We start from the raw sequence: 25,224 nt of genomic DNA, 5'->3' as shown, positions 1-25,224 counted from the left end.
AAGTCACACAGCTGACAAGTGGCGGAGCCGGGATCAGAACCCATGACTTCTGACTCCCAAGCCCGGGCTCTTTCCCCTAAGCCACGCTGCTTCTCCCCAGAACAATAGGCCCGGACAGGGACTTGAACCCTGGACCTTCAGATTAAAGGCCTGATGCTCTACCGACTGAGTTATCCAGGCTGTCACAAGTCATTCCCCAAAAATCCTGCTCTTCCCCCATCCCGGGGGGATCACCCATCTGCACCCACGTTTTCCTTGATCCGCTCCTGATGCCAGGAGGAACTCAAGGGGATGAAAAGAAAGACCAAGGGGGGGAATTTTTCCAGCCAACCTGGTTGGGGGCAAAGAAAAAGGTTCAGTGCCCCCCTCTCCTTTCTGCTAACCAAATGAATGATGAACTCACCTTGGCTGGGCTAAGGACGGGAGAGAAAGGACGGCCCTCCTAGTCCAAGGGCTGAGCCGCCGGAGAGGAGAATTCCCCCCTGCTTCCCACACTGTTTTCTTCTCCTTTTGACCTCCTCCTGACTTTACCTGGGCAGGTAAACGCTTTATCCGCCCCTTTTCCCGACTCCCGGCCAATCCCATCCCGGCTTCCACCTTCTCATTCCAGCTGTTTCACCAGGGAGGGGCAGCCCAAACCCTGGCCAATCCTCTCTTCCAGTCCCAATCTTGGGCAACCAATTGGCAAAGAAGGAGGAGGAGGAGGAATTGAGGAGGAGGAGGAATTGAGGAGGAGGAGGATTTGAGGAGGAGGAGGAATTGAGGAGGAGGAGGGAGAAGCAAAGACTGTGACCCCTTTGTTGGGTAGGGACCGTCTCTATCTGTTAACGAATTGCACTTTCCAAGCGCTTAGAACAGTGCTCTGCACACAGTAAGCGCTCAATAAATACGATTGAATGAGTGAATGAATGAATAAAAGGAAGGAGGAGGAGGAGCTCTGTGTTGAGCATATGTGCGGGAAGGGCCAATTGTTTCTACTTAAAGGGCTACACACAGTTTGAAGCCTGACATGACTGCCTCCAGAACATCTGGACACGACCAACTTTTTCTTTTTAGGGTGTTCGTTAAAGGCTGACCCTGTGCCAGGCTCTGTACTAAACCCTGGAGTAGATACAAGCTAATCTGGTTGGCCACAGTCCCTGCCCCACATAGGGCTCACGATCCCCATTTTACAGATAAGGTAACTGAGGCCCAGAGAAGTGAAGCGACTTGCCCAAGGTCACACAGCAGACGGTGGCAGAGCCGGGATTAGAACCCAGGTCCTTCTGAGTCCCAGGCCCGTGCTCCATCCACTAGGCCATGCTGCTTCTCTGGACCCAGCTGGGTCTATCTCCTTTCCAAAGTGGACTGGGGAAGCAGATTTAGAGTGACAGGAAATGTCAGTATGGTAGGAGCCTTAAATTGATAACTCGACTGCAGGGGGGCAAAGAAGCAGAACCCCATCTCTCTGCCCCACACTCCTCCCTTCTCACCAGTCATCCCCCCGTTGAGGGCTAACGGTCTCTACTCCCAGGCTCAGGACTCAATCTTTGTTTCTTTATATAATTTGTTAAACCCTTATTATGCACCAGGCACTGTACTGAGCACTGGGGAAAAGACAAACTAATTAGGCTGGACTGTCCATGTCTCTCTTGAGGCTCACAGAATTAATCCCCATTTTATAGATGAGGTAACGGGCATAGAGAAGTGACTGACCCAAGATCACACAGCAGACAAGTGGCAGAGTAAGATTAGAACCCAGGTCCTTTGGACTCCCAGGCCTGTGCTCTCTCCACTAGTTCATGCTGCTTCTCTCAATCAATCAAACAATGGTATTTGAGGCCACTTCAGGCCAGAGGGGAGGATATTTTGTGAGGTTGCCAAGACCCTGGTAGCATACTCTCCTTATCATCATTATCATCATCATTATCATCACCATCATCATCCTTAAGATATTTTTTTAAGCACTTATTATGTGCCCAGCACTGCATAAGCACTGGGGTAGATACAACATTCATTCATCCAATTGTATTTATTGAGTACTTATTGTGTGCAGAGCACTGTACTAAGTGCTTGGGAGAGTACAATACAACAATAAACAACCCTCAATGAGCTTGCAGTCTAGCAGGTTATAGTACAATACAATCAGATTGGACACAGTCCCTAACCCACATGGACTAAGGGAGAGGGAGAATGGATATTTAATCCCCATTTTACAGATGATGACAATAAGGCACAGAGAAGTTTTCTGTGCCGAGGTTCCAACCAAACAAGTGGCAGAGCTGGAATTAGAATTCAAGTCCTCTGACTCTCTGATCCATGGTCTTTCCACTAAGCCTCAATGCTTCCCAGTGGAAACAAGGCACAGAGTCTCATTTCCCAAAAATCAGAATCCTAAAATTGGGCCCTTTGTAAGCCATCTGGTCCTGCTTCCATGCAAGGAAATACCTAAACTTTCCAGGGAAGATGGGGATGTGTCCCAGTGCTTGGCACATAGTAAGCTCTTAAAAATACCATTATTATTATTATTATTATTATTATTATGTTTAAAGATAGAGAAGTAGCATGGCCTAGGGATATTGCTCAGGACTAGAAGTCAGAAGGACCTGGGCTCTAATTCTGGCTCCACCAGGCACCTGCTGTGTGACCTTGGACAAGTCACTTCACTTCTCTGGGCCTCAGTTACCTCATCTGTAAAATGGGGATTAAGACTGTGAGCCCTGTATGGCACATGAACTGTGTCCGACCTGATTAACTTGTATCTACTCCATGCTTATTACGGAGCCCCGCACATAGTAAGTGCTTAACAAATACCATTTTTAAAAAAACCCTTCAGGAATTGATATTCCACAAACTAGTAGCAGTGCAGTGACTGCAGATTATGGCAGCGGACAGGACACTCTGGAGAAAGTATATCCATGGAGTCGCTATGAATCAGAAATGACTCGACACATAATAATAATAATAATAATAATAATAAGTAGCAATGACAGTGGTATTTACTGAGCACCCACTGAATGCAAAACACTGTATCTAGTACTTGGGAAAGTATGACAGAAAGAAGAGATATGTTCTCTTGGTCAATCAATCAATAATATCTATAGAGTATCTTCTATGGGAAGAGCACTGAACTAAATGCTTGGGAGAGTAAAATAGAGTAAGTAGCTCAGGGAACTTAAAGCCTAGTGGGGAAGACAGACACTAGAATAATTTTAAAAAAGCAAGGAAAAGTGGATGTTGGATGCAGCCACCTGTACTCACCTATGTACTTAGATCCAGCACTTAGAACATTGCTTGTCACACAGTAAGCACTTAACAAATACCATAATAATTATTATTATTATTGTTATCTGTGACCTTTGGACATTTGATATTCACCCCACGCCCAACCCACAGCACTTGTGTACATAACTTTAAATTATATATTATAAATTATTTATTCATATTAATGCCCATCTCCCCCTCTAGACCGCAAGCTCGCTCTGGGCAGGGAACAGATCGGCTCATTCTGTTGTATTTTCCCAAGCACTTAGTACAGTGCTCTGCACACACTAAATGTTCTATTAATACCATTGACTGTTGAATTATTCCTTGAGGATCTTATACTCTTCCTAGTGAAAGCGAGCAAGACAAGCAAAAATTCACAATTAGAGAAATCAGAATGCATAATTGAATGCATAGTGGAATAAACATATATATATATGTACAAATGCCAAGGAGCAATTAATCAATCAATTGCATTTGAGTACTTTACTGTGTGCAGAGCAGATGCTTAGTAGAGTTCAATATAACACAGATGGTAGACATGTTCCCTGCCCACACTGAGCTTATCATCTAGAGGGAGAGACAGACATTAATATAAACAAATTGCAGATATGTACATAAATGCTGTGGAGCAGAGGAAGGGGTGAAAAAGGGGTGTAAATCCAACTGCAAGGGTGGCACAGATGGGAGTGGGAGAAGACGCCTTGTCGGGGAAGGCCTCTTGGAGGAGGTGCTGAAGGTGGGGAGAGTAAATGTCTGTTAGATATGAATAAGGAGGGTATTCCAGGCCAGAGGCAGGTGAGATAGACGAGATTGAGGTACAGTGAGTAGGTTAGCATTAGAAGAGTTGGGGCTGAGTTGAAGTAGGAAAGTAGAGAGGTGAGATAAGAGGGCACAAGGTAATCAAGTGCTTTAAAGCTGATGGTAAGGAGTTTCTGTTTGTTGTAGAGGTGGATGAGATTATCTAGGAAAATGATCTGAGCAGCAGAGTGAAGTGTGGACTTGTGGGGGAGAGACAGGAGGAAGGGAGATCAGTAAGGAGGCTGACACAGCTGACACGCAGGTTAGGATAATAATAATAATAAGGATGGCATTTGTTAAGTGCTTACTATGTGCCAAGCACTGTCCTAAACGCTGGGGTTGATACATGCTAAGTGCTTGGATTAACACGGTGGAAGCTTGGCTGGAGAGGAAAAGATGGATTTTAGCGATTTTGTGAAGGCTGAACCCACAGGATTTAGTGACAGACTGAACACATGGATGGAATGAGAGAGATATGAGTTGAGGATAATGCCAAGGTTACAGGCTTGTGAGACCGGAGGGATGGTGGGGCTGTCTATGGTGATGGGAAAGTCAAGGGGAGGACAGGGTTTGGGTGAGAAGATAAGGAGGGTGGGAATAAACAAATACATCAAAGGCTCAAGATGGCTTGTGCATTGATACGACTTGGGGCATGGAGAACTAAACAGAGAAGGCTTGTTGAAGGAGACGGTTTCAGAAGGGCTTTGAACATGGGAAGATCTGTGGTCTGTCAGAACCTCCCTCCACCCATTTCAGTGTTTTAATTTCTCTGACAATCAGAAAGTTCTTCCCCATGTCTAACCCAACTCTCTTGCTGCAATTTAAAACCATTTCCTCCGTCCATTCCCACATCCTGTTTTTCTGCATACCTCCCAAATGACTGGAAGTTGGGCTGAGCCAACAGCTTTAAAGAAAATGAACATCAACTTAGTCATTTGTCCCTCTATTCAGGTATCCGTGGAATGTGGCAAACGAATCTGCTCCCAGCCGATGTAGCACCTTGTCTTTTGCGGGAGGTATCCTTTGGATCCGCTCTCCCCAGGAATATAAACGAGGAAGATGTCACAGGAGCCAGCCAATTCCGACTCCTCAAGTTGAAAGTCTCCAGGCATCTGAAAACTCAAAACCCCCGCACCCAACGCGGAGAAGCAGCATGGGCTAGTGAAAAGAGGCCGGGTCAGAGAGTCAGTGGACCTGGGTTCTAATTCCGACTCCGCCACTTGTCTGCTGTGTGACCTTGGGCAAGTCACTTCAGTTCTCTGTTCCCTCATCTGTAAAATGGGGATGAAGACTGTGAGCCCTATGTGGGACGGGGCTTTGTCCAACTTGATTATCTTTTATCCACCCCGGCGCTTTGAACAATGATGGCATTTATTAACCACTTACTATGTGCAGAGCACTGTCCTAAGCGCTGGGGTGGTTACAAGGTGATCAGGTTGTCCCACGGGGGGCTCACAGTCTTCATCCCCATTTTACAGAGGAGGTAACTGAGGCCCAGAGAAGTTAAGTGACTTGGCCAAAGTCATAAAGCTGACAATTGGTGGAGCCAAGATTTGAACCCATGACCTCTGACTCCAAAGCCTGTGCTCTTTCCACTGAGCCACACTGCTGCTTCTTTGAACAGTGCCTGGCAAATCAATCAATCAGTCAATCAATCAATTGTATTTATTGAGCACTTACTGTATGCAGAGCACTGTACTAAGCGCTTGGGAAGTACAAGTTGGCAACATATAGAGACAGGCCCTACTCAACAGTGGGCTCACAGTCTAGAGGGGCTCACAGTCTAGAAATAGTAAGCACTTAGCAGATACCATTAAAAACAAACAAATAGTAAGCACTTAGCAGATACCATTAAAAACAAAACAAACAAACAAGCAAAAACCACACTGTTCCAGGTCACACTTACCCAAGAGAACCGCCTCTGCATTCAGCTCCAACCTTCTGATGTTGCTTCTGCCAAGCATCGTTGGTCATCTTAGCACCTCTCCTGGAAGGATGGGCAAGGAGAGATGAAAACTCAGATCACTAAGAGCCTCTGCCAGGGAGCGCTACGTGGTGGTGGTATTTGTTAAGCATTCACTATGTGCCAAGCGCTGTACTAAGCGCTGGGGTAGAGATGAGATAATCAAGTCCCAAGTGGGGCTCATAGTCTAAGTAGGAGGGAGAACAGGGATTGAATCCCCATTTTGCTGAAGCACAGAGAAGTTAAGTGACTTGCCCTAGGTCACACAGAAGTCAAGTGATGGACCCGGGATTATTATTATTAGTAATAATAATATCAATAATATATAATAATAATATTTAACATATAATATATAATCATATATAACATATTTATATATGATTATATATAATATTTATAATATAGCATTAACATAATAAAATTATAGTATAATATATTGTATTATGGTCAATATTGTGTATTAATTATTATATTATGTTATATTGATTATTATATTATTAATGTAATTGATATAATATATAATGTAATAATTATATATAATATATATTATATGTATTATATAGATGATTCTATATAATATAAAATATAATTATATGTTATATATAATTATAATTATATAATATATAATATATATAATGAATTGTAAAAATTATGTTATTGTTATTATTATTGTTATTATTAAAAACATTAACAATGATAATAATTGTGGTATTTGTTAAGGGCTTACTATGTGCCAGGCACTGTACTAAGTGCTGAGAACCCAGGTTCTCTGATTCCCAGCCCCCATACACTTTCCATCCTCCTGGCTGCTTCTTTCTTTTTTCTTTTTCTTTCTCTCTCTCCCTCTCTGTATATGTATATGTATATATATTTGTATTTGCACATACATATAATGATAATAATAATGGTATTTGTTAAGCACTTACTATATCCCAAGCACTGTTCTAAGCCCTGGGTTAGATACAAAGTTATCAGGTTGTCCCACATAGGGCTCATAGCTTTAATCCCCATTTTACAGATGAGGTAACTGAGGCACAGAGAAGTGAAATGATTTGCCCAGGGTCACATGGCAGACAAGTGGCAGAGCTGGGATTAGAACCCACAACCTCTGATTGCCAAGCCTGTACTCTTTCCACTAAGCCAAGTTGCTTTTGTATATATATAATTTTTTTAATATATATACATATATATATATATACATATATATATATATTAAAAAAATTATATATATACAAAAGCAACTTGGCTTAGTGGAAAGAGTACAGGCTTGGCAATCAGAGGTTGTGGGTTCTAATCTATATATATATATAATCCCAAAGGTTCTCTCTCTTTTGCCAGATGTTTCAGCCTCCTCCCCACCACCAGACCTCCACTTATGAGAGCCTCTTCCAAAGGAGGAAAAGAGACAAGATTGGGTTTCACCTCCTTGTTCCTGCTCACCCAGTTTTCTAATTGGAATCTGGATTCTAATCCAACTCCGCCGCCTGTCTGCTATGTGACCTTGAGCCAGTCACACAACGTATCTGTGCCTCAGTTACCTCATCTGTAAAATGGGTAATAAGACTGAGAGCCCTATGTGGGACAAGGACTGAGCCCAACCTGCTTAGCTTGTATCTACTCTAGTGCTTAGGACAGTGCCTGGCACAGTAAGTGCTTAACAAATGTGAAAAACGAGTTGTGCAAAGGGCAGTGCAGGAAGCTCAGTGGGGCCTGAATAATCCATAAACTAGTATCAACCCCTGGATAATTGAGAGTTGACCAACGGGTTGACGTGAGTCAAGGCCCTCCAGCCCCAGGTTGGAATCTGGAAATAAAAGCGGATGAATTCAAACCATCTTCTTCCTGTTGAGTGTGTCATCGATAAATCGCAAGCTACGGTGGCATGATACCAAAACCAGGAAGAGAGCTATGCGGCTTCTCCATTTCCCGAAACTTTCCAATTACTCTGATAGTCCCTGGAGGTGAAGAGGATTCCGTCCCCTCTGGCATCAGCGATGGGCAGTTAGAATTCGCTGAGCATTCACAGAAAGCTCTTCGGCAGGCCTTTTGCCTCAACAAATAGGGAAGCAGCATGGTCTACTGGAAAGAACACAGGGCTGAGAGTCAGACGACTTGGATTCTGCCACTTGTCTGTTGTGTGACCTTGGGAAAGTCACTTCAGTTCTCTGTCCCTCAGTTACCTCATATGTACAATGGAAATTAAGACTGTGAGCCCTTTGTGGACAGAGATTGTTTCTGATCGATTATCTTATATTGATCCCGGGCCCTACTGAGAGCTCACCTCCTCCAGGAGGCCTTCCCAGACTGAGCCCCTTCCTACCTCTCCCCCTCGTCCCCCTCTCTCCATCCCCCCATCTTACCTCCTTCCCTTCCCCACAGCACCTGTATATATGTATATATGTTTGTACATATTTATTACTCTATTTATTTATTTTACTTGTACATATCTATTCTATTTATTTTATTTTGTTAGTATGTTTGGTTTTGTTCTCTGTCTCCCCCTTTTAGGCTGTGAGCCCACTGTTGGGTAGGGACTGTCTCTATATGTTGCCAACTTGTACTTCCCAAGCGCTTAGTTCAGTGCTCTGCACACAGTAAGCGCTCAATACGATTGATTGATTGATTGATTGATCCTGGGGCTTAAGAGAGTGCCTGGCACATAGTAAGTGCTTAACAAGTATCGCAGTTATTATTATTACTGTTAATAAATACCATTAGTAGGCTGATGACAAAATACTGACTTTGAGAAGAGAGTCCAGTCCCCCTGTAGCGCTTAGTACAGTGCTTTGCACACAATAACTGCTCAATAAATGCCATTGATTGATTGTAGATCAATTTAGGGACTTTTTGATGCATAGCAAGGGCAGGGGAGATTTCGCCTACCTGGACTGGATTAGAGGGGGTCATGCCTGAACCCAAGGAGATGGATGAGGGGGTGGCAAGAGGCCTAGTGGAAATAGCACAGGACTGGAGATCAAGGGGATCTGAGTTCGAACCCCAGCTCTGCCACTGGGCTGCTGTCTGACCACGAGTAAATCACTTAACCTCTCTGGACCTCAGTTTTCCCCATGTGTAAAATGAGAATAGATAGACGGTGAGCCAGGTCGAGGACAGGGACTGAGTCAATCACTCTGAATCTATCCCAGACCTTAGTGGTAAGTGCTTAATAAATGTCATTAATATGGATAATGTGAGCTCTTCTAGCTGGAGGAGTCTGTGTTTTTCCTGCTCTGCTGCGTCACTGCGCCACAAACTAAATCTCTGTTCTCAAATGGAAATCGGGAGGGTGGGGGAGGTTGGCTCCTGAATCATTTGGGGTAATCATTTGGGGTAACTGCGACTGGGGTTAGGCGGAGAAATTGCTGTGGCATTCCCTTCCTGTCCCTCCCTCTCCCCCACCTCCCCAAACTCCTGTGAGAATTAGCTGGAATTTTAGCATTGCAAGTGGTTTGACAAGGACAACAAACTGCATACCTGGGCCCAGAACTTCCCCGCCTTTCCTCTGCCTATTGGCACTTGAAAAAGAGCCAATCTCAAAGGGACTATGTCATTCTTTTTTTTTTTTTAATGGCATTTCCTAAGCTCTTTCTATGTGCCAGGCACTGAGTTAAGCCCTGAGGTAGATACAAGCTAATCAGGTTGGACACAGTCCTTGTCCCACATGGGCTCACAGTCTTAATTCCCATTTTACAGACGAGGTAACTGAGGCACAGAGAAGTTGTGACTTGCTCAAGGTCACACAGCAGATGCACGGCAGGGCCGGGATCAGAACCCAGATCCTCCGATTCTCAGGCCCGGGCTCTTTCTATTAGGCCATGCTACTTCTCCTTTCTCACCTTTAAAAAACAAATGCCTCAACTGCTGTTGCTGTAAAGGGGGAGGGTGAGGGGCAGTGAGGTGCATTTTGAGTTCAGTCTGCTGATTGACAGCCATATGAAATCAATCAATGGTATTTATTGAGCGCTTACTGCATGCAGAACACTGTACTAGGCACTTGGAAGAATACAAAACAGCGGAGTCGGTAGACTCTATTCCAGCCGAGGCTTCTTCACAGACCTGTTTCTTCAAGCTTCATTTCCATCCCCTAAAAGTGATTTGAGGCTTCCAAAGCCTCTAACTCTCCCCATCCCCGCCTCCCCAAGAGCACTATAGGAAGCAGCATTGGGAAGCAGAGATGCAGTATGGCATAGTGGCTAGAGCACGGGCCCGGGCGTCAGGAGGTCCTGGGTTCTATTCCCAGCTCTGTCACTTGTCTGCTGTGTGACTCTGGGCAAGGCACTTCACTTATCTGTGCCTCAGTTACCTCATCTGCAAAATGGTGATTAAGACTGTAAGCCCCATGTGGGACAGGGACTGCCTCCAACCCGATTTGCTTGTATCCACCCCAGCGCTTAGTACAATGCTTGGAACATAGTAAATGCTTAACAATAAATGCCATTATTATTATTATTATTATTAACAACCGGGCTTTGGAGTCAGAGGTCAGGGGTTCAAATCCCGGCTCCGCCAATTGTCAGCTCCGTGACTTTGGGCAAGTCACTTCACTTCTCTGGGCCTCAGTTACCTCATTTGTAAAATGGGGATTAAGATTGTGAGCCCCCCCGTGGGACAATCTGCTCACTTTGTAACCTCCCCAGTGCTTAGAACGGTGCTTTGCACATAGTAAGCGCTTAATAAATGCCATTATTATGAGAAGCAGCGTGGCTCAGTGGAAAGAGCCCGGGCTTTGGAGTCAGAGTTCATGGGTTCAAATCCCGGCTCAGCCAATTGTCAGCCGTGTGACTTTGGGCAAGTCACTTCACTTCTCTGGGCCTCAGTTACCTCAACTGTAAAATGGGGATTAAGACTGTGAGCCCCCTGTGGGACAACCCGATCACCTTGTAACCTCCCCAGCACTTAGAACAGTGCTTTGCACATAGTAAGCGCTTAATAAATGCCATTATTATTATTATTATTATTATTTATTAAGTCCAGCCCATCTCCAGTGGGTCTTCAGCGTCTGTCCTCCTGGCTCTCACCATTCCTCTCCTGGTCATCACTCCATCTACTCAATCCCCAAGCATTTTTGACCTTCCGCAAAGCCACCATTAGGGACTCACAAGGGAATGGCCAAGCTTTAAATGGCACCTCCTAGCCAACTTAAAATGCGGTAAAAGCCAGCTCTCAGGAGAGGAGACCCCCATGTGCCTAACATAATAGAAACAGCATGGCGTAGTGGAAAGAGCACAAGCCTGGGAATCCGAGGTCCTGGGTTCTAATGCCGGTTCTACCACGTCTGTTGTGTGACCTCTGTTGGGTAGGGACTGTCTCTATATGTTGCCAATTTGTACTTCCCAAGTGCTTAGTACAGTGCTCTGCACATAGTAAGCGCTCAATAAATAACGATTGATGATGATGATGACCTTGGGCAAGACACTTCCTAGTCTTAATCCCTATTTTACAGATGAGGTAACCGAGGCCCTGAGAAGTGAAGACTGTGAGCCTCCTGTGGGACAGGGATTGTGACCAACCTGATTAGCTTGTACCTACCTCTGTACTTAGAACAGTGCTTGGCACATATTAAGTGCTTAATAAGTACCATAATTATTAGCAACCTGCCCTTAAATCCCCCAACCGACAAGTGAAGTAGCAGACAAAATAAGTGCCACAGCCTCCCAAACCCAGATCAGTGCAAAATGCAGATACCTCCGATGAAAAGGTGAACCAGCAATACCTGCTTAGAAGCAGCTTCTAAACCTCCACCCTCTATAAATACACATCTGCATGCCAATCACTCCCTTTGTAAACACCACTGTGGCGGATGGGGGTTCGAGGGGGTGCGGAAGTTGAGAGGAGGAAGTAAAAACCAAATATTGTTTTCCTCCCTTCTGAGAGCTGGCCTTCCTACCCATCAGAATAAAGTGGTTGGATTTCAGACTTCAGGGAGAATTCCATTTCAGGTTTTGCAGGGCTGAGATTTGGTTTAAGACCACTTCAGGATCTGGCCCTTTTACCATGGTAAGTTTCCCTAGACTCCCTCTTAAAACAAATCTGGCTGAATAATAATAATGGTATTTGCTATGTGCGAGGCATCATACTTAGCACTGGGGTGGATAATCAGTCAATCAATCGTATTTATTGAGCGCTTACTGTGTGCAGAGCACTGTACTAAGCGCTTGGGAAGTACAAGTTGGCAACATATAGGGACAGTCCCTACCCAACGGTGGGCTCACAGTCTAGAAGGGGGAGACAGAGAACAAAACCAAACATTAACAAAATAAAATAAATAGAATAGATATGTACAAGTAAAATAAATTGGGTTGGACAGTCCCTGTCCCAGTGGGGCTCACAGTCTCGCTCCCCATTTTACCGTTGAGGTAACTGAGGCACAGAGAAGTGAAGTGACTTCCCCAAGGTCACACATCAGACAGGTGAGTTTCTGACTTCCATGCTCGTGCTCTATCCACTATCCCACACTGCTCTTCTGAATTTTTTCATTTTTGATTTTGTCACCCGAATATTCTGAGGACGGTTCTGTTGCATTGCTAGAGCTCCCAGATTTAGATAAGGGGAGAGAATTCAAGCCCTTACAAGGAACAAGCACAGAGGGACCCACTCTTAAAGTCTTTTAAATATACTTAAGACTTTTGTAATTAGCAGACAACTTTCTCAAAAGGACAAAACTCCCCTTGGATCTGGAAACTGCCATTTGAAGAAGGAAGATCCCTATGCCCCCTCCACAAGTAACAAACAAGCAAACATGCCACTTGCATGAATTTTCCCACCTCTGAAGTGGTAGCCTGGCCCAGAGGAAAGAAGGCAGCTCTGGGAGTCAAAGGACCTGAGTTATAATCCCCAATCCATCACTTTACTGCTGTATGACTTTGGTCGAGTTGCTTCACTTTGTGCCTCAGTTTTCTCATCTGCAAAATGGGGGTTAAATAGCCATTCTCCCTCTCACTGAGTCCCATGTAGGACAGAGACTACGTCCAATGCGATTAACTTCTATCTTCCCCAGTGCTTAGTACAGTGTGTTTGGCACACATTAAGTGCTTAAATGCCACTACTGCCGTCTCACAAGCCTGCAACCTTGGTGTCATCCTTGCCTCCACTCTCTCATTCACCCCACACATCCAATCTGTCACCAAAACCTGCCCATCTCACCTCCACAACATCTCCAAGATCCACTCTTTACTCTCCATCCAAACCACTACCTTGCTGGTTCAATCTCTCATCCTACCCCGAATGGATTATTACATCAGACTCCTCTCTGATCTCCCATCCTCCTGTCTCTCCCCACTTCAGTCTATACTTCACTCTACTGCCAGAATTATCTTTGTACACAAACGCTCTGGGCATGTCACTCCCCTCCTCAAAAATCTCCAGTGGTTGCCTTCCAACCTACGAATCAAGCAAAAACTCCTCAGTCTCAGCTTCAAGGCTCTCCATCACCTCACCTCCCTTCTCTCCTTCTCCAAGCCAGCCCACACACTCCGCTCCTCGGCCGCCGCTAACCTCCTCACCGGGCCTCATTCTCGCCTGTCCCGCCATCGATCCCTGGCCCACGTCCTCCCCCGGGCCTGGAATGCCCTCCCTCCTCACATCCGCCAAGCTAGCTCTCTTCCTCCCTTCAAAGCCCTACTGAGAGCTCACCTCCTCCAGGAGGCCTTCCCAGACTGAGCCGCCCCTTATCCCCTGCTCCTCCTCCCCATCGCCCCCACTCCCTCCCTCTGCCCTATCCTTCCCCTCCCCACGGCACTTGTGTATATTTGCACATAATCTATTTTATTAATGATGTGCATATATCTATAATTCTAAAAATAAATAGAATTATTTTGATGGCATTGACCCATCTAACTTGTTCTGTTTCACTCGTCTGTCTCCCCCTTCTAGGCTGTGAGCCTGTTGTTGGGTAGGGGACTGTCTCTATGTTGCCCATTTGTACTTTCCAAGGGCTTAGCACAGTGCTCTGCACACAGTAAGCGCTCAATAAATACGACTGACTGAATGATTATCCTGAAAAATAACTTTTGGGAGGATAGACTGAACACCAGAGCTGGGTGGCAAGGAGTGCCAAATGCCCTCTGCTGTTAAAAATGAACTCAGCCTGTGCCAGTCATCCTGACTCTGCTAAAATGTCTCATCTACAGTTCTGCTTGAGAGTAAATATTTAGGGTTTTTGGTTTGAGAGCAGCGGCTGCTTATCAGAAAGACAACTCAGTCAAGTAGGACACACCAACATTTTATTTTTTTTCCTTGTAAGACATCACATACAGCTTTCGATTACTTAAAAACCACACGCTGCTATAAATAAAAATCAAGGCAATGCTGTTGACAGTGACAAATCACAAAGGGTTGCAGAGATTGGTTAACAGACAGACCTTGGGGGTAGCAGCAGTGTATAAATGACAGCTCAGGGGAATAAAAAAAAATCATGATTTGAATAAGAGGCGGCAAAACATTTCCAAAACACAAAGGGTTGAAATATTAATCTTCCCAAGAAAAATAAAGTGTGCAATTCTGACGTAAGTCTGGCTTGACCTTTCTCAACCACAGTTTAAAATCAGGAATCCCGGAGAGCTGCTTGCTGCTTCTGCTTTCTAATATTTTGATCATTCACGTTCTATCAGTCCATACAATGAGCCTAGAGGGTGCTAAAGGAGACACAGGAAAAACAATTCACTGTCCCTCCCTTTGGAGATATCTACATAGACGAATACAGACTTTAAAAAAAAAACTAACTCCTTTTCTAGACATAGGAATACATTTTCTGTAAACAGATACTGTATTGCACTGTGGTAAGCTGGAAAGGGGACCGAAACTGTATTACCTCAGCTTATAGCTAAACTCAAATCAATCAATGGTATTTATCGAGCGCTATATGCAGAGCACTGTACTAAGCACTTGGGAGAGTACAATACACCAGAAATAACAGACAGGTCTTCTGCCCACAAGCTTACAATCTACTCAACTACATAACCCATTCCTAATACGAAGTTAGGTTTTTCTCCTGCTACAATACGTGTGGGGAGACTTCCCTAATTCCATCTTGATGATAGCTGTATTCTCTATTCTAGCCCATTACCACTAACACTTTACTAGCCGGGATTTTTATAACAGCAAAGTACCCCTATAAGAATTAGTAGAGGTTTGCTGTGCACAGAGTAAGCACTCAAATGCCACTGATGGACTGATTTTTTTTTTTTTACATCTCAACTTCCAGATCATCATCATCAATCGTATTTATTGAGCGCTTACTATGTGCAGAGCACTGTACTAAGCACTTGGGAAGTACAAATTGGCAACATATAGAGACAGTCCCTACCCAACAGTGGGCTCACAGTCTAAAAGATCTTCCCCACGTCATCTTTTGGGAAGCCAGGCATCCGGAGAGTGGGGATGCATGCAGGGGTGTCTTGTTATATAACAATCCCAGCTCTGCCACTCATCTGCTGAATGGCCTTGGGCAAGTCACTCCACTTTTCCATGTCTCAATTCTCTCATCTGGAAAATGGGGATTAAGACTGAGTCCCAAGTGGTACAGGGACTGTGTCCAACCTGATTAGCTTTTACCTACCCCCAGCACTTAGTACATCGCCTGGCACACAGATAAGTGCTAAAGTACCATAAAAAAAATGTTCAGTATTCCTACTCATCCCCCGCTCTCTTATTATTTTGATAGTCTTTTAGACTGTGAGCCCACTGTTGGGTAGGGACTATCTCTCTATGTTGCCAACTTGTACTTCCCAAGCGTTTAGTACAGTGCTCTGCACACAGTAAGCGCTCAATAAGTACGACTGATGATGATGATGATGTTAATCACCTCTAATGTACCCCTTTGGCTTAATTTTGGTTCTTTAATTTTGTTCTTCCAACAATCAAATTTACTGAGTTCTTACTGTGGGCAGGGCACTGTGCTAGTGCTTGGGAGAGTACAATATAGCAAAACAACACATTCCCTGCCCACAATGAGCTTACAACACAATCCTGTTTGAATGCACGTGCATAGTGTTGGAAGACACAGTCCATGTGTCCCCCAACAGTATCAGGCACAATGAGCACCACAATTTGCATTTTCCTTAATGCCAGCTTTTCAAGAACACAACTCCCACATTTTAGGAGAACGAGACGTAAATGCGGCTAATTTACTGGGTCACAAAATCGATCTAATTTATACAAAAAATATTTCCCATCAGAGCTTCCTTTGTGGTTAATGTTCGGTAATCTAAGTCAATCCAGCATGCTTCATCAGAACCAGGAAACTGCTTCGCCTGTTTTGTAGACTGGATGAACTGTGTTGTCAAAATACGCTCATTTCTGAGTGTGCTTTCCATCAATAGATGGAATTTATTGAGCGGCTTACTATGTGCGAGCACTATACTAAGAACTTGGAAGAGTACAACAGAGGTTGTATCCATGTTCCCTACTCTTTAGGCTGCAATATAATGAGGTTTTGTGAATTTTCTTCCTGACAGCGTGTGGGTCCATCTGAACAGAATGTGCCCTTGGAAGAAACGGTTCTGTGTAGGCTGCGGGGAGGATGGTCGAGGAAGTGTCCTAAAATGGTGGGTTTTCCACCATGTGAGATTGGTCAAGAAGGTTCTTCATATAACACGGTGCTACAGAGTGACTTACTCGCATGCAAGTAAATCTAATAATGCACCATTTGGACCAGCTCTCCCTGTATACTAAATTTCAAACCCTGAATTCTTCCCCAAAGCTCCTACAATAGTTGGCTGAATTGACTTTATAGATCACAAACATCTATAAAGTTGAAATAATCTCTATTTGCCCCGAGTAAGCCTGTAATGTAAACATCTTTGATACATATGCACCTTTCAAGGAAAACAAAAAAAAAGAGGTTTGGCTTAGAAACAAATATAGGTTAAGAAAACAGACTGATCACATATCAGATTGGGAATGGTTGCCATCAGTTCTGTCTGCCTAGGAAGTAAAAGTCTGAATAACGCAAAAAGATACAGCACCATCACATTTTAAAACTGGGGGGGCTAATGTTAGGTGTCAGTTTTGAAATGGGGTTTTACCATTAGCATGGTGAGAATGTTGTGCAACTAAACATATCAATGGTTTTTAACTGAGTACTTGCTACGTGCAGAGCACTGTACTAAATGCTTGGAAGAGCACAATAAAACAGAGTTATACCTACATGATAGAAACAGTTCATCAGAAGAGCCCACTAAAAGCAAGCGTGGCATATTTTGCCTTAGCCAAGATTTCTGCAGAATGCTTTGGAACATGGCAATTTGATTTTATGAGGTTTTTTAAAAAGCTGTGAATCATCACCACACAGAAATACAGAATGCTCATTAAGGGCGCATGATTAGGCATAGAAACATGATTCCCTCATCCGACTCTTGCGTATCATTCACCCCACCCCGAAAAACCAGAGTGTGCTCAGTTACCACACTGTATTAACACTGTGAGCACCACGTGGGACAGGGACTTGTGTCTACCCTGATTAGCTTCAGTCTAATTTCTGCACAAAGTGCTCACTAAAAACCACTGATTGATCGACTGAATCTACCTTAGCACTTAGTATTGTGCCTGGCTCATAGTAAGCACTTCACAAATACCTTTTAAAAACAAAAACGGGGGGGCGGGTGGGGGGAGAGGTTGGGGAAGAAGGATGACAATTCTTTTTTTGCCAGCACAAGGACAATGCCAATGAGACTCAGTAAACGGACAGTTGTGCGGCTGGGTGAATGGTCACCGAAAGGGTCACGTTAAAGGCACTGGGACACGCTGAAGCTTCGGACTCAGCGACTGCCCACTTTCCATGCCGTCTCTCTGCTTCTTGAGTTGTCGCCAGACTCCCAGACAATCCCCCAGGAGCCTCACCGGGGGGTGAGTCTTTGGCCGGTTACCAGAGGCCAACTAGAACATCACCTATCAACGACATTTATTGAGCACTTACTCTGTGCAGAGCACTTTACTGAGCTCTTGAGAGAGTATAACAGAACAAAGTTGGTAGACACGTGTCCAGCCCTCAATGACCTTACAGCCTAGAGGTGAGTTTACACTTCCCTAGGACTCTGTCTAACCTTAGAAAGATCTGCTCGCCTGCTCTGGAAGTGAGGAAGGCTCCCTGTTCATCTAAAGTTAGAAGCCTGAAGGTTTAAAGGAAGATTGGGGTCTGTTTGGGGAAATTAATCCTTGGTCCAATAAGTCCCCAGGCCAGGACATTTTCTTCTCCCATTCCCCTAACTTATGGTCAAACTAGAATCATTCCAAAAATTTTGCAAAATACAAGTTTGTTCATGACTGACTACTTCAAATCTGCAAAGCAATCTAACATAGAACAAATGCCTGGCGTTAAAAGACAATATAAGTTTAGATTTATGTTTTAAATCCCACAACTGGTGGGAGAATGGATTAGAAATTCTTCCCTCTGAATTTTCTGTGCACAAAAGCGCAGTTTAAGGTAAAAGGTTCAAAATCCGGTAACAGGTCATTAATAATGAAAGCCACCTAAGCACAACAGTGCAATTGAAGAGCAGTTTCTCTGTTTAGATAGCCAAAAGTTTCTATCAAAAAGTTTAAAACAAAAAACGCCCTGAAGAATTGACACCTGGCCTGAAAATGTAACAGTTCATTAATGTAAACAAAAACACTTAGAGGAAAGTGGATTTTTTTGTGCATTATGGGAAGTAGCGTAGACTAGTGGAAAGAGCACAGGCCTGGGAGCCTGAAAATCTGGCTGTGGGGTATCTTGGACAAGTCACTAAACTTCTCTGTGCCAGTCACAAACGCATTGGCAGGTGTACCACCATCATTAGGGGTGTCTTTGAATACAAAGGACAACTTTTCTGTGTATATCTAAACAGTGAGAAGCAGGAGGTCAGCTAGCTCACAGGATTACACTCACTGATATACTTTAAAGCTTCTTCAGAAGGGTTGATTGATTCATCATTATAGCTCAAAGCGTTTTTGGCCAATTGTCCTACGACTGTAATTCTCAGACCATTTTCCCCCAGGATTTCAGGCACACCGTGGTGAAGTTTGAATTGCTTGTGATTGTCAGGTTATCTAGCAACCTTAAAGTTGCCCTGCTATCTCTTGCTTGCACACGCAAAAGAGCTGGCAATGACCTCTTCAAAATTACCTCCCATTCCAAATGTCTCAGAAAGGTTCAGTTCCTACACATTGGCTTCTAAATATAAAAACTGAACACTCAGGATCTTCAGATTAAAAAATAAAAAAAGACCATTCATAACTGGTAATAAAATTTAATCAAAAAACCTAGGATTGATGGTTCTTGGTGTGGCAGGGGCTGGAGGAGAAAGATAAAATAAGGTAAACAACTTCATCGACCTGAGGCACAGTTAACTACTGTTCTAAGGAATGAAAAGAATGGAATCTAGACAGATGGGATGAACTAAGCTAAAGGACCCATGGGTTTGCAGTCCATTTTATTTTTAATTCCCCTTAACATGATTGCCATATACTATGGAAAATTCCGAAGTGCTACTGTTTGATTCTTAAGGCTCAGTAAAAATGGAAAACTTAATACTTGTCAGGACCCTTATTTTACTTGCAGCGCCACTCTAGGTACTACGCACCTAGCAGGTGCACAAGGAATACTTTCTAATTACTTTCAGCCATATGAACTTCTTCAAAAGAAATGGCCAGCCTAAAATGTCTACATTTTCCCCCCTAATTAAAGATGAATCATTAAAAAGAGAACAGTTACATCAAATAGATTCAAGATGACATTTAAGTGCTTACCTATGTGAAAATTAGATCAGATTTTCCTACTGTCATCTTCATCCACAAGAAGGAGGGGGAATAACAGGATTAACATTTACGATAGATGTGACTATACCTCAACACCCCCCCTGCACGCAAGCGCGCACAAACACACACACACACACACACACACACACATCCCCACCCATAACTTCACCAGTACTGAGCCTCTCCCCACCATGTGAGTTCAGGTATCACTTCCATTGCGCTCGAGCATCCCTGATCTTAACTAATATTACCGCAAGAGGTAGAAAACTTTCTCTAGAGTTACTCGAAGTATCTAAGGGGTTGATTTGGCTGCTCGCCAAACAGGAACATACTGCATGTGTTATTACAAAGTAGCAGAATTCCAAAATTGAATCGGGATAAGGCAAGGATTAGGGACCAGATCCAAATTTCAGGAAACAAAAACAGTCGGCTTTTTCAAGAGACTCTGTGCTAAATAATAACATTCCAAACTTTTCAAACGATAAAAGGAGAGATAAGACACCCAATATTAAAAGTGCTGACTGGCGGGAAGTGAGGGACTCCTCATAAGGGGATCAAGTCTCACGGACTGAAGCCAGCTACAATGAAGCACTCTTAGGCTTGTGTGTTTGACATGAAAATGACAGTTTCTTAAATGACCACCAGACCCTTCCAAGAAGCCAAGTAAACCACAGCAAATCACATCACTTTTAGCAAAAGGCGGAGATGATTTGGTGACTAAAAATAAACCCCCAAACTATCTTTGAATAAACTGCAGTTTTGGCCGTCAAACTTCCGGGAATTCAATGAAAAATAGATCCTTTCTTAAGTTACACTTATTTCCTTAAAATGCAGCCGACGCTTCATTTAATGCCCGGTGAGAAAACTGAGATAATATGAGGATACTTGTTTTCCCGCTTCAGGCGGCTCCCTCCCTCATTCTGAAACGCAGGCACCTGAATCCTATACATTCGACGGTTATACATGATAATCTTAAGTAGGGCACAGTCAGATGAGAAAGTACGGTCTGAGAGGGGAGGTCTCCCATAAGAACGGCTCACAGATGTACTTGGAGCACTGAAAAGGTCCCAGGCGGATTCATTCGATACGAAGTCAGGTTTTACTACCCTGAAAGTCTTCATTTGAGGAAGTGCTCATTAATGCGATCATAATTTAGAGAACTAACTTGAGGTTTCAATCAAAAAAATAAAAATCTTCCTACTCTGGACGAGGCTCTTCCACCCTGATGGGTGACAGCTGGGTCTGTCTACAAATTAATGCTGCCGCTGCTGGGTGCCAGCTTCCAGAAGGAAAAAGAAAATGACCTTCGCGTCCGTGCCGGTGCAGAAGGTAGACAGCGAAGACTGCCCGTTCTGTCACACCCGGACCCGAGGGAGAAGGTATCACCACTGTAAGCCCACACCTGTAAACTCGTACACTGGTTTTAATTGGAGCGTTAACTGGAACTTCAAGTGTCTTGGCGATCTTAAGTTAAAAGGGTGTTTCAAGCATTCTGGTCGGTTTGTCTTTCGGGTTTGACGTATAGCTTATTGGAAAACCCAGAGCCTTCTGGATCGGTGAGGTAGTAGACTCAAATCCCTCGGCGTCACGCTCAGGTCACACCTCGCCGAAGTTGGTATGGCCGGTCTCCTTGGCATGCTCCCTTGCTTCCCGCCTGGCCGGTCAACCCCTTCTGGCACACCATGCACCTCAGGGTGAAGCGGTTTCACGTCGGTGAACCAGCCTCTTCCTCCTGGCCTCGTCGGCCAACTCCAACGCCTGCGCGAGAACGACGTCGTCGTTCGAGGAGAAGATGGTCAGAGGCCGGGGTGTCCGGGGTCGCAGAAGACACGCTGGAGCGGATCGTAGTGGATGCCTGTCGTAAATCAGCAGGACCCTCTTGGTGTAGCCGGCGTCTTCCCCGAAGCGGTCGATTCTGACCGTCTGGGTGTCCACGGACGCAGAATTCGCACTGATAGAACTTCGATAAGAGGATACCTCGATGGCACCGCCCCCAAGTATCGTCCCTCCGGATCCAGTCGCAGGTACTCTCGATTTGTTTTCCCCAGGACCGCCTCGCAGTAGAACTCGGGATCACTGGCCACTATCTGCGCGATCAGGCTGCGCATCTCAGGGGCACAGGCCGGGTCCAGGACTCCCCCTTCCACCACATAGAACACGCTGGTGAAGAGACAGGAATTGTCGGCCGGGACCACTTTCCTGGCGAGTACGGGCAGAGCGTCCCTGACAGAACTGGGAGCCCCGTGTTTCATGACTGCAGGAGATGGAGTCTTGGCCACGTCTCTGTCCTCTTCTACGATCAGGGTATCTCCTGTAAAAATAACACAATTCAGAATCGCGAAGGACTAGCTAGACCGAGTGTTCCTTTGATCAGTCTGAGTCCGAACGGGCTTAAAAAAAAATGCTCAAAGGCCTCTAATGAAAACAAAGCTTTGTCAATATGACGACGATGGTACTTGTTAGACGCTTACTATGTGCCAAGCACTGTTCTAAGCGCTGGGGTAGATACAAGGGAATCGGGCTGTCCCTCGTGATGCTCACAGTCTTAATCCCCATTTTACAGATGAGGTAACAGGTCAAGAGAAGTTAAGCGACTTGCCCAAAATCACACAGCAGACAAGTGGCAGAGCCAGGATTAGAACCCACGACCGCTGACTCCCAAGCCCAGATTCCTTCCACTAAGCCACGCTGGGTGACACAGAGGAGTAAACATCTTTCAGTGTGTCACTTTCATGTTGTTTTCCCCATCCTGCGACTAATGCACCTTAGCTATGAGGTTTGGCAACACCAGTAGATCTCTGATACTTATCTAAATAAAAGGAAATGAAGTCAATCGGACTTTTTCCAATTAAAAGAAAAATAACCCAAGTTTACCAAAACGAGAGAAGAAAGCGTGCCAGTCTTGAACTAGGCCGCTAGGCGGGTGCCCAGCCTGAAACTGACAACTCCAGCTCCTGTTTATCCGCCCTTAAGGGTGGAGTAATTACGGACGTTGATGAACACGTTTTACCTTAGAAATAACTGCTGCTTGTAAATATATCACAGAACCTTATGGGAAAATTAAAACGGCTTTATGTGCTGCCCAGACACGTAAGAGTAAGATGCAGGGGTGTGAGGATTAACTGCTGCAAATCAATGGCCCACCTTTCAGGGATAATAATAATGGCACCTATTAAATGCTTACTATAATAATAATGATGGCATTTGTTATGCGCTTACTATGTGCAAAGCGCTGGGGAGTTACAAGGTGATCAGGTTGTCCCATGTGGGGCTCACAGTCTTAATCCCCATTTTACAGATGAGGTAACTGAGGCTCAGAAGTTAAGTGACTTGCCCAAGGTCACACAGCAGACATGTGGTGGGGCCGGGATTCGAACCCATGATCTCTGACTCCAAAGCCCATGCTCTTTCCACTGAGCCACACTGCTTCCCTATGTGCAAAGCACTGTTCTAAGCGCTGGGGAGGTTACAAGGTGATGGGTTGCCCCACAGGGGGCTCAGTCTTAATCCCCATTTTACAGATGAGGTCACAGGCCCAGAGAAGTTAAGTGATTTGCCCAAAGTCACACAGCTGACAATTAGCAGAGTTGGGATTTGAACCCATGACTTCTGACTCCAAAGCCCGGGCTCTTTCCACTGAGCCGGGATCCTTTAGTCTTCTAGACTAAGTAAATGCCAAGGTCGTGTCAACCTCTACCTGGTTCTGATCCATGCGGGGAGGAAGCTTTGGTTCAGTTAGGGCCCCGGAGCAGCTGAGAGCACAGTATAATAATAATAATAATAATAATAATAATAATAATAATAATAATAATGGTATTTTTTAAGCAATCGCTGTCAAGCACTCTTCTAAGTGCTGTGGAAAATATAAGATAATCAGGTCAGAGACGGTCCCCTGACCCGCACTGGGGCTCACAATCTAAGTAGGGACGGGGAACAGGTAATGAATCCCATTTTACAGTTCAGGGAACTGAGGCAGAGAGAAGTGACTTACCCAAGGTCACAGAGCAGACAAAAGGAGCAGCCGGATTTAGACCCCAGGTCCTCAGATTCCCAGGCCCGTGCTCTATCCACCAGGCCACCCTACTTCTCAGAGTAGGAGTACAATATTTGTTCTGTCATGGGGCGAGTCAAAAAGCCAGAAGGGTGAGGAAGAGGCTATCCCGATGTTTGGTAGGGATTGTCTCTGTTGCAGAAGTGCACTTTGGAAGTGCTTAGTCCAGTGCTCTGCACACAGTAAGCGCTCAATAAATACGACAATGAATGAATGAATGAATGAATGAATGGAGGGCCTCTGCCCTAGACTCCTCATACTAAGGCGCTCCTTAAAAGGAGCTGGAAAACTCCCCCTTCTCCATTTCCTCCTCATTCCTTGCTTCAAACTAAGCCCGTCTTACTAATAATGGGGAGAAATGTGGCATTCATTCGGCACTGTACTAAGCGCTGGGAGAGATACAATCCAATCATCTCAGACAAAGTCCCTGTCCCACACGAAGCTCACAGTCTAAAGGGGAGGAGGAAAAGGTAGCGCATCCCCATTTTACAGGTGAAGAAACTAAGGCACTGAGAAGTTAAGTGACTTGGCCAAGGTCGTACGGCAGGCAAGTGGCAGAGCCGGAAGGAAGCATCCTGATCTTCTCCTCCTCCTCCTGGCCGGATTTCTTTCCTCCTCCTTCCTCCTGGCATTGCCAGAACCTTCCCTGGCCTGGTCTTTTCCCAGTTCTCGCCCCCGCGTTTTTGTGCCCATGGGTCGAAGCCCCCCGACCTTACTGCAGCGTGGCTCAGTGGTGAGCCCGTCGTTGGGTAGGGACCGTCTCTACGTGTTGCCGACTTGTACTTCCCAAGCGCTTAATACAGTGCTCTGCACACAGTAAGCGCTCAATAAATACGACTGAATGAATGAATGAATGAATGAATGAACGAGCCGGGGCTTGGGAGTCAGAGGTCGTGGGTGCCAATCCCGGCTCCACAATTCACCAGCTGTGTGACTCTGGGCAAGTCACTTAACTTCTCTGTGCCTCAGTTACCTCATCTGGAAAATAGGGATTAGACTGTGAGCCCCACGTGGGACAACCTGATTACCTTGTATCTACCCAGCGCTTTGAACAGTGTTCAGCACATAGTAAGTAAGCACTTAAATACCAAAATTATTATTATTATCGTTACTGTGCCTACAGTCCGGAGCTCCCCAAGCCTTCTTGTGCCCACGATCCGGAGCCCCCCGAACCGTACTGCAGCGTGGCTCAGTGGAAGGAGCCCGGGCTTGGAAGTCATAGGTCGTGGGTTCTAATCCCGGCTCCACAGTGTATCAGCTGTGTGACTTTGGGCAAGTCACTTCTCTGTGCCTCAGTTACCTCACCTGGAACATGGAGATTGAACTAGGAGCCCCACGGGGGACAACCCGATTACCTTGTATCTACCCAGCACTTAAAACAGTGCTGGCACATAGTAAGCACTTAACAAATGCCAAAATTATTATTATTACT

General features: G+C 44.9%; 1 protein-coding gene and 1 non-coding gene across 2 annotated transcripts in view; both read right to left on the bottom strand.

Annotated features, from left to right (window-relative positions):
* Positions 1–107: 107 nt before the first annotated feature.
* TRNAK-UUU lies at positions 108–180 on the bottom strand. The gene has a single exon. It is a non-coding gene; the product is annotated as a tRNA-Lys (tRNA).
* Positions 181–21,146: 20,966 nt separating this feature from the next.
* The window catches only part of YOD1 (YOD1 deubiquitinase), a 5,670-nt gene continuing 1,592 nt past the window's right edge, over positions 21,147–25,224 (bottom strand). The window contains 7 exon segments of the mRNA XM_038749528.1: positions 21,147–21,391; positions 21,393–21,455; positions 21,458–21,544; positions 21,547–21,597; positions 21,599–21,676; positions 21,678–21,764; positions 21,766–22,052. Coding sequence (XP_038605456.1) covers positions 21,338–21,391; positions 21,393–21,455; positions 21,458–21,544; positions 21,547–21,597; positions 21,599–21,676; positions 21,678–21,764; positions 21,766–22,052 — 707 coding nt within the window. The 3' untranslated portion in view covers positions 21,147–21,337.

The sequence above is a fragment of the Tachyglossus aculeatus genome, chromosome 7, assembly GCF_015852505.1.
Source record: "Tachyglossus aculeatus isolate mTacAcu1 chromosome 7, mTacAcu1.pri, whole genome shotgun sequence".
In the NCBI taxonomy this organism is placed as follows: domain Eukaryota; kingdom Metazoa; phylum Chordata; class Mammalia; order Monotremata; family Tachyglossidae; genus Tachyglossus; species Tachyglossus aculeatus.
The sequence above is the reverse complement of the archived record's forward strand: the minus strand, read 5'-3'. Positions and strand labels throughout refer to the sequence as shown.